At 36.7% G+C, this 10,908-nt stretch overlaps 1 protein-coding gene across 1 annotated transcript in view; it reads right to left on the bottom strand.

Annotated features, from left to right (window-relative positions):
- Positions 1-10,514, bottom strand: part of LOC126249522 (uncharacterized) — a 64,850-nt gene extending 54,336 nt beyond the window's left edge. The window contains exons 1-3 of the mRNA XM_049951180.1: positions 10,395-10,514; positions 4,435-4,561; positions 3,011-3,157 (exon numbers count right to left, since the gene is read on the bottom strand). Of these exons, the coding sequence (XP_049807137.1) occupies positions 3,011-3,157; positions 4,435-4,533 (246 nt within the window). The 5' untranslated portion in view covers positions 4,534-4,561; positions 10,395-10,514. The remainder of the gene's footprint in view (positions 1-3,010; positions 3,158-4,434; positions 4,562-10,394) is intronic.
- Between the last annotated feature and the right edge of the window lie 394 nt (positions 10,515-10,908).

Here is a 10,908-nt window from a genome sequence, read left to right on the forward strand (position 1 = left end):
GATCGTAGATCCCGATTTTCTTTCCTGAGTGAGTCAATATCGCTTCTTAAGGAACTCACTATGAATTGTAAGCTAGCAATTTGTTCTTTTAGTGTTGTTATTTCAGTGTTACAATTCTTACAAACTCCCTTTTTAACAGCATAACTATAACTATTTCTCAAGTTAGAATCACACACTTCTAAACTCGCGGCCATCTTGCCTCAGTGCTGTATGATGACTGATAATATCGTTCCAGATTCATTATACATATAGTATCGAGGCAGCCTTCGGCCTTATCAACTTCCAGCCGCAAATAAAATCGCACAAGCACCACACCCAAAGTGACGTCAGTGCAGTACCGTGCATGCGCAAGTCATGCACTGCAGCTTGCATAGATACCCAGGGGTGCCTCACACAGAGAGCATCCCTGAGTGTCCATGAGAATAACAACACCAACAAGAATTGCCTCTTGGCTTTTGGCAAGATCAGTGTGTACTATGACCAATGTGTATTGTTTTCCTTAAAAATAAATAAATACATAAATTTCACGGGAGATAAGGAAAGAAATGGTACAATACTGTAATTGTGATAATAAAACTTAACATCACCAGAAACTTTAATATTTTTACAAACACCATCACCTCTAAACCATACAGCAATGGACTCCGACTCATTTATTTTACGATGATTCCTGCTACTAACAAGTGACAGCATAGACGTAAAATACGACTTCTCCATTTTTTTGTTTGTTTGATCGACTGTTTTGTACATAATTAGAACTGCACATCATTAAATATTAGTCCAATGTGTATTGTTCATCCTTATAGAATATAAACTGCATTTTGTAAGTAACAGAAGTCAGTCAATCGCATAACTTCTGCACTTTTATATAACCAAAGCAATTACTTTTGATGCAATTACAGTTTACATGCATGAACATAAAAAATTTATAATTATTTTTGTTATTTGGTACTCAACAGGATGTTCACCATAACAAAGGCAAGATTTTCCTCTTATTATTGATAAATGCAAAACATGTTTATGTCTCTCTGTTTCATGCTACAAATCATTTTCAAATAGAACTTGAATTAAACATTGTAAATTTCAGTTTTGCTATAAATACTGTTTATTCTTAAGTAACAGACAGGAGGATAACTATGTATAACAAATTTTATTTTTAGGTAATCCTGCCCGTTATGTATCCTCATTCAGTTTCTAGACAGTTCATAGGTTCTTCCAGTTTTTAGGGGAATCCAATAAGACACAGACTGCATACATTAAGAAAGCAACTGTTATGAGGTAACGGCCAATAGTATGCAATACACCCAATGTGGGTATGACTAACTGATCAAAGCTACTGGGGAAACTACAGTAGTCTCCGCTTGCTTATGGTAGCCTATGATAGTTTTAAAACTCTAACAATATGCCTGCAAATTATTGTCCAATTTATTTTAGTAGATGTGTGTCTTATCACTCTTCTTTTATGGTACAAATGCATTGATTTCTGTGTATTATCTTGAGTTGCACCCATGTACAAGCAATATTTGAATAAGTTTGCCACAATCATTTTCTATCATAAGTTGGCTGCTGGCATACACAATAGGTGACAGGTTGTTCACAAAGGCTGAAACTTCTAACAGCTATTGTCTGTTTTGTAATTGATAGACTGTTGGTTCCAAGTTAAAAATCAAAGAATTCAGGACTTTACATAAAATAGCACTCGGGCAGATCATGCGGCACAAGTAAATGTGTCTATAGCACAATGGGAGTATGTCACCAGTAGATTTCAACAAGTCTACAGCATGTTGTTGAAGTCCAAAGAAAGCTATGGCATTTGCGTTTATGTTTTAAGTACATTACTGTAAGTTAAATCAAAACTTCACAATTTGGTTGACAATTAATCAAAATTTTTGAATTTTAGACAACACTGAAGTTAATTTACACTGCTCCAAGTCTATAATTTTCTTGAAGAGTTGCAAATAGTTTATTGTGCTCCATCCATTTCTAAAAGATTTCTTTTGTTTGACTGGACTTCGGTATTCAAGTGGTTTCTAGTATTGATGGTGAATGCTGTGTAGAGGAGGACGATAGGTGGATAGTTTCATATCCCTGATCTGTTTTCCTCCTTTTGACATAGAAAAATCACAGCATTTTTTCAGTTTTTGTAAACTACTTTCCTCTGAAGACCTACCATAAATAATTTTCAAAGTTGACTTTTGTGGTGCTGTCTGACAGGCAAGGTGCCAAAGCAAGGTTGGTACCTCGCAACACAACCACAAGTGGGCATAGTCGCTGCCAGAAGCATCAATGAATGAGCAACATTGGCATAGACACGCCCAGAAGAGTTTCCATACGCTGCTGCTTTCGCTCTCTTACTTAAGGTCAAGCAGAGTACTGCTCAGCCCAGTCCGTGATTATCTATGAAGATGACACAATCATCTTTCTTCTAGGCCAGCACTGCAAACATTGAATTATTCAGAGTTCTACATAAAAGATTGTCAGTAATACTTCAAGTGAAGAGATTTGTACCTTGTCAGTATCAAGTGATGCACTGAAGTTCAGTGACAGTTATAACTACTCATGACATTCATGTGGAAATGGATTGTAGCAAAGTTAAGTAATTAATCTTCTCTGTGTTATAATAAAGTGCTCTAATATTTTATGAGTTGTAATATCCACTCGACCATCTCCCACAGTGGAGTACAGAATCCACCACTGAACCAAACTTTTATTACTTTTCCTCCAGTTTTAGCAACTTCTACTGAAAGACTATCTCTTGTTGCCAATCCTTTCTTCAAAACTCAATTGGCTTTACATTTTCATATCCCATTGTTTCAGGAAGAATCAATAATTATAGTTTTTTGACAAAACAATCAATAGCTGCTTATGGAGCAGTAACAGAAACTCAACAAACCACAATGGTGGAACATAAGAAAATGAACAGGCCAACATGTAATATGGTGGATCTCCCCCACCAAGATGTGGAACAGCATGGAAATGGAAACAAATTAAATGGAGGCAGTGTACTTACCCTCAACTGCTTATTTGCTGTCAGGAAGGACACACACAATACCTCTAAGAGATTTGAGGCTTCTGATATTTTTTCATGACGATAAAGCATTTTTGCCTGTTCATTCTTCAGTGCCAGAATTCTCTCCTGCGTTTCATCTATCTTCATCTACAAATAAATGTTAATATACAACCTTGTTACTTAAAAAGTAAAATAAGTTTTTGAAATATCAAATGTGAACAATGGTTAATGTCTTCTCTTGAAAACTACCAAGTGCACAGTAATAAAAACAAACTAACATATATATAAAAAGAGTATGTCAGAAAAAAACTAGGTGTTTTTAATTACAGAATCAGAATCAGTTTCTTGTAGTTAAGTCCATCCTCCCCGCTGCTACAGAAGGAAAACTGCGTGGTTCATGGAAGTATTACTGTTTTGTACTTTTTGCAAAGGAGCAAATAGGCCATGATGTTACATTGTAACAGAGAATATTATTAACATTTGAACTGTGGGAAAGGAAAAATATTCTGATATCAAATAAAATTACAATTAAATGCTGACTAAAGTCATTTTTTAAACTTGCAGTAGACAACAAAAAGAAAGTCACATAAACACACCCATCAAAAAAGTAATGGATTTAAGGAGACAAGATTAATCACACAGCCATCCAGACAACAAGGACAAGGGAGGCTGACCACAAAATGATTAGGAAAGTAGCCAACAGGTGAGATTTACACACCTGAGGTTTTAATGGCAGGAGGGAAGACAATATGGAGGTAACGAAAGGACAGGGCATATTCTTTCAAGTACTGTCACAGTATCTTACTTATTGCACACCAAAAATCGGGAGCAACGTGGTAGAGGCAGGAGTAAAACAAATCTACCTAGGAATCAAGATTACACAGGACAGTTGAAACAAGGAAGATTTTGGGAGATTGCAAGAGATGAAGAAAGTTTTCTGTGACAAAAAGAGCTCTACTGATATCAGGTATTGGTATGGAACTGAAAGAAGATCCTGAAAGTCTACATCTGGAGCACAGAATTATATGGAAGTGAAATATGGACTATTAGATATATGGGGAGCAAAATAGCGAAAGTATCTGAAGTGAAGTGTGGTGATACTGAAGAATGTTACAAACTAAGTGTGTAATGAGAAAGTACTTTAAGAACAGGTGAGGATAGGAGCTAATGGAAGACACTTATCAGGTTACTGTGACACCTGCTATGGCATCTACCATGTAACAGTTATGTAAAAGTGAAAAGATTAACTTGACCTCTCACTCAATTTTATGATTCAATATTCAGTTAATTTGTAAATGCATACATTATCAAAACAAAGCAAACACATGTAACAACTTCAAAGGTAGATGTTCCCACATCAATTATTTCAAAACATGATTATAATGCCAAGTCATATCAAAATATATGGAGGAAGATATAGTTACCCCGATGTCCTTGTTTTTAACTAATACATCAACAAACTTGATCACCATCCACGAATATTGCTCTTCTACACCAACAGCTCCATCCATATTATTTTCCATGCTTGTCAGATTACTTCTGTGTGGTATCCTACAACATGGTATAATTATGTAAGGTATTAAACATGGCAAATAATCAAGTAAAGAAGGGTCTTCAAATTACTTCATTTATGAACAAAACAGGAAATTATCTACTTACTTTACAAATGATTTGATTTTATTTTACAGCTGATCATTTTTCTTTTATGTTCTTTACCTCTCCATTAGTGGGGGACATGATGATGATAAGGGGCAAAATAAAGAAAATTGACAATAAAAATTAGTTACGTGACAAACAACCAGTGCAGCTGAGATGTACAAGAGTGTCAACATCAGTAAGTTATCAAAGAATTTCAGAGACTGCTCCATGGCCATGTTCAACTGACTTTAAGTTCAAATAACAACTTTTAAACTCTAGGGAAAAATTTGGCTCACATCCCACTAATGCTTCATGAAGCTTTAACCCAATTGAGATTAGTAACAACAATAGCTGGATTACAGTTGATGTAGATTGTTAGTCGAATGGTTTTATTTTTATAAAGAAATGTCTTGGCTCAAAACTACTGCAACTGACAAGTTCTCTTCGAACAGTAACAGTTTAGTTGCAAACATAATGAAATTAGATTCATCATCTCATATTGACCAAAATTGTTGTGACAAAATTTAAAAGAAAATTATTGCCACATGGCAAAGAACAAACATCAGTCACCTGGTGTCCATGGAATGGAAAAACCCACAAATTTTATGGTATTTGTTAAAATTGTCTTTGCATTATTTGTTGAATTATTGTTTGTACTCAACTGTCGTGGTCCTAAGTGTATCGTATATTCGTATAAAATGAAAGTTTTGATATTTCCATTAACCCAATGAAATGAGGCCATTTGTGTTGAGGAAAATCCTTCATTGTATGCTTAAATCAGCTTCCAGATCCTTCACTGTATGATTAAATGAGCTTTTCTTCTATTAAAAACCATAAGCTGTATGACCATACAAAAAGTACAATAATAAAACAGAGAACTCATGTGAAAGTCAGGAGTGGGGTGTTGTCCACAGAATCAGGTCTCATGCAATATTTGGTACCTCAATATGGCATGACAAGTAAAGACAGTGATTGCCTAATGCAGCAACGAATCGGAGACATTGGTGTACACACCCCCAGTCTCTCCCTTAAGCCATCACGGCAGGAAAATTATTTATGTTAGAGTGTAGTGCCATTCAGCCAATTCTTGATGTAATCAGCTACAAATTGTAATCACTGCTTAAGACAGTATCGCCATAGTACAGATCCTGCAGCATGTGACTAGAACAGTTATTCTGAACTTTATATCAGTTAAAGAATTGAAACCTGATGTGAAACTATTATTCTGTAATGAAATGTTAAATGTTACGAGTGTCAGCAACAGCATCAATTTCCAATTGCATGTAAACTGTGAGAGTTGGTTTGGGTTGTTTGGGGGAAGAGACCAAACACCGAGGTCATCGGTCTCATCGAATTACGGAAGGATGGGGAAGGAAGTAGACCGTTCCCTTTCAAAGGAACCATCCCGGCATTTGCCTGGAGCGATTTAGGGGAAACATGGAAAACCTAAATCAGGATGGCCGGATGCAGGATTGAACCATCGTCCTCCTGAAGGCGAGTCCAGTGTGAACACTATGTGTTTCCAAAGTTAAGTATTTAACATATTCGAGCTTTAGTAAATTGCTAACAATCTGTACATGTGTTGTAGTCTCTGCTCGACCTTCTGCTGAACTAGACTTGCTAGAATATATCTGAATGCCAACTAAGATGGCCCTTTCCAGTTTTTCTTCTGCCACATAATGGCAATACTGAAGGGTCTGTGAACACACTTCCCATGCTTCTCTGTGGCTCAACATGAACTGCTAGTTACAGTGCCATTCATCTGCTCCTTTGTCTATTGTATCTACCACAGTGTTTAACCACATCTGAGCCCCCACAGGAACTGTCTCTAAACAAAATTGTTTAGTTTAAGGCGCAGCAGATTGATCAGCAGCTATCCCCGTGGGCACCACCCAGCCACAGCAAGAGCCGCCTGGCACGGCAGCTGTTGCCAGATATTCTTATTCTCCAGAAAGACAATCAACCACTCCTTGGCATACATGCGAAGGGAACTAGTCAGGTACCAGTAACATGATACCCGTGTTGTCAGAGGGCTCAACTCCACCACACGGACTGGCTACACATGCTGGTGACCAAGTAGGGCGGAGGACGGATACGGCAGGGAAGGAAGAGAGGAGAGGAATCCCTGCCGTAGACACTAGGGAGGGAGTTCTTCCCAAAACACCTCAGACTAAAAACATAAAATATAGAAGTGGAGGTCAAACCCCAAGCAGGGACATAAATGCCAAAAAGGATGAAAGAGAACATGCAGAAGGAACAAAATTGCAAGCAATACACAGAACCAGGTGGATAGCCAGGTCAATATAAATCAGAACACCAAGAGAGGGGAAGTAGGGGGCAACGAGTAGGAGCGAGGATAGGGAGGGAACGGCAGTGTGAAAGAAATGCAGCCAGGGAAGGAAGAATGAGCAGCCCCATGTGCACCACGCATGAACTCACGAAAGAACCACGAGCCCCCTGGGGCGCAGTCTCTTAGTGCAACTGGTGTACTTCAGAATAATGTGAGGAAATCTTGTCCTCAGTGTTTTTCTAGGCATAATGGACAATCTTGTCCTTGACATAATTCAAAGTGTTTCCAGTGTGGTAAGCAAGGCCACATACAGAGCTTATGATTACAGCATTGCAGTTTAGAGTGCAAGTCTAACGTGACGCTGTGATGTGACACTTAGCAAGTACATGTGGCTGAGCCACACAGGGAGGCTTTTCTGTTTTCTGGGAGACCTCTGTCGTAGTCCACAGACAGAACAAACTTTTTGCACAAAATCGATCACTGGAAACTCCAGGTAGGAATATCAACAATGTAGGAAAATACAGATTTATGTGCTGTCACGAGTGGCTCAAAAGACATTAATGTTCCCATTAGATAGAGGTATACATGTTTCCCTCGTCAATAAAGACGCCTATGATCTGACCTGTAGTACATATGAACGGATCAATAGCCCACAGATACAGGAGCCTACTTCTACTTTAATGGCTGTCATGCTGCTATGACAAATTAGTTATTAGTAAAAAATTAAAAATAAATTGTTATAATTGAGACCAAACGCATACCAAGAAATATCAGGTATTCAGAACTAAAATAGGATATTGCTTTACTTTTTTATATGCTTTTACGTATGTGCCTTGCTGCTAGAATAACAACTTGAATGTGTACCTAAATGAGAATGTGAATTATCAATGTGTGTTTATATAATTACGAAATACAATATGCACATTTTTGGACATGTCATTGCACTGTGCTTCTGCAAAATTTACTGACACATGGTAAGCCAATATTGAGTAACTTTTTGTAATAAACTTCTTATCCCAAAATAAAGATAGTTTTGCAACTGATGACTGAATTTTATTCTGAAAAATAATGAAAAACTTAATTTAAATTAAAATAGCATTCAACACTTAAGAAAGGATTGAAATAGAACAAACATGTAATAACCAACTGTGTATTATCTGCTGCAGTATAAATTGTTGACAAATAATTCTTTTGGCAACCAAAATGCTCAAAGGACCAAATTTAGTGACATATATTCTCATCTTCAAATTTTCCAAGAAATTGTGTGGTCTGATCCATGTGTATCTCACTCTCTTATATTATTTTAGTATTAGTACAACTGATACTTATCTTCCGACCCCCTCCTGTTACACACAAATAAACTGCACCTGATCTCAGCAAAACATCAGACTGTCTTTAATATTAATCATTCAAATGCTTTACTGGAAATTTGTGGTAAGTTTCTATCGGACCAAACTGCTGAGGTCATCAGTCCCTAGGCTTACACACTACTTAATCTAACTTATGGTAATGACCATCCATACACACACCCATGCCCGAGGGAGGACTCGAAGCTCCGACAGGGAGAGCCACGTGAACTGTGGCAAGGCGCCTCAGACTGCACAGATAATGCTTTACTGACAAATCAAGAAATCATTGTTGACAGCCCAATATTTTACGTAAAAAAAGAATAAATAAATAAATAAAAAAATAAAATAAAATTTACAGTACAATAGTAATATCTCATTACTTGAGTTAACCTGAGTAGTATTGTAAAAGTCAGGTTACATTTGTTTTCAAGCATGAAGTATTTAAAAGGTGCTCAGAGATTAATTCACTTTCTCATCAAGAGTCACATAGACTGCAGAAAATGTTAATATTGATAATATGACAAAATAAAATGTCTTCTCAAAATTAAACTAAAACCAACGACTTACAGAAATGAGCACTAGAAATAATCACAGCATAACTTAAGAATATAATATTCCTTCATATATTAAAAATTTGCTTTATAAGCGACATGGATATTTAGTAACCTAGTAGGTCAGAATGTCCAACTAATTATTTACATTCTGTTTCAACTAGTACATTTCCAAAAACAATCATAATAAAACGTTCTACAATTGATCACTTCAAAGCACCATTACAGCAAAGTGAAAACCAAAGGATGTACTTAGCTGTAAACAAACTGTATGAGAAGTGAAACACATACGTAATCACTAGAAAGATCTGTTGAACAAGAAATGCCACACAAGTGACTGCACTAGTTGTGGTTTGCTCTCTTTTTCCCTCCAACAACTCAACTAGTTCATTTACCAAACAGTTATGGAGAGGCTTACAGGTGAGCATGGAATTAATTCATGAAGCAGCTGGTCATCTCCCAAAAACACAAATGCTTCTTACAGGTGAAACACCAATTATGTTTTAATATTTTTTTCAAAAAAAGTTCCAGGTACACATGTGAAATGAAAGCAAAGCCTTGCAGTTATCAAACTGGCACAAAACCAAACTTACCATGACATACAAAATTATAACTTTCCAAATGAGAATATTATAATCACAGTTATCAAAAGACATCTTAAGCAGTAAGCTGTTATATTTTCAGTACTTTCAGCCTTTTCTGAGTAAAAAGCAGGCAAACTGCACGAGTCCTTGCACAACTGCAGTGATCGCCATATAGTATACTCTGCTTTGTTTGGTTCACTCAGGCTACACTCCTATGTACTCATCAAACCATACTCATTACCTTATTGAAACCATGGCAGCATTTTAACACAAGGTAAAAATCTGTTAGATGTTCAGTTCAACAAATTACACTAACGTATGGAGCCAGTAGTGAAAAACACTCCCAATTTGTGACTGATAAAATACTGAATATATACAACAAAATACTAGATCCACTGTTTACTAACATTTCATTACTCCACACGAGTCTTATTCCAGAATTGGTATCTGGTCTGCAGACACTGCCCAATCTTTAAAACATAGTGTCTCACAGATCACACTTAATCACAATGATTTTTTTAAAAAAAGAGATGTATAGAAATTACGCTTATCATTTATAACTCGGAATAGTTCTAGTTTCCGCAACAAGTTACATTTGGCTCATTTGTAGCAAATTTCATCTTTGTGGGTACAAGTAGTTGTTAACAATCCCAAAATTGTACCTACAGGGAGGCTACCGTTTTACTTTATCTCTCGGCACAAAACGCAATACTTCAGCGCTGTATAAGAAGTATTATAAATGGGAGAAATGTTTATAAAACTACGTAAGAGGGCGTTTTCGGGCTTCAATGTGTTTCAACAACACATTTTCCGACACCTTGTAGGTCTACGTATTATGTAGCAAATATGGCTAATTACATCCGTAATTTTATTTAAAATCCACAAGCACACAAATCTATTTGTTTACAATGGTATTCAATTACAAGTTTTAAAACACATAACAATTTACTGTAAGATATTTTGTATACTTACACTGCTAATGCTATACACAATTTTACACAGTTGGAACAGTTCAGCCCTCAACTGCAGTTCAGCCCTCAACTAATATCGACCGACGCCCACTGACTACCGGGAACTGACAGATAAACAAACATCTTCGTACAGATCGATGAAGATATTATAATTTGAGATGTTCCATTCGACTCTACATCGATGGTCGAAGGGTGGCCGTGGTCGAATGGTGCTTCCCATTTTGGGAGACCTTTGCCCAGAACATAATTGCAATTGGAGAACATTAACTTTCGACGAATTTTAAGAAAGAAAAAGAATAATATTTATTCATATTTTGATCAATGATAATAAAAAGTCTCTTCTAAAGACGTATCAAAATATAAACAGAAGGGTGCTGCTTGCTGCAATATCACCAAACCAGGTTTCCACAGACACGAATTTCCTACATACGCATCCCCTCAACACTACCCTACATGCACATCAGCGTTTCCACACGCCTGAGTCGAAAACACTAACTACGCGACTTTCAAGACGA

The sequence above is a fragment of the Schistocerca nitens genome, chromosome 3 (assembly GCF_023898315.1).
Source record: "Schistocerca nitens isolate TAMUIC-IGC-003100 chromosome 3, iqSchNite1.1, whole genome shotgun sequence".
NCBI classification, from domain to species: Eukaryota; Metazoa; Arthropoda; class Insecta; order Orthoptera; family Acrididae; genus Schistocerca; species Schistocerca nitens.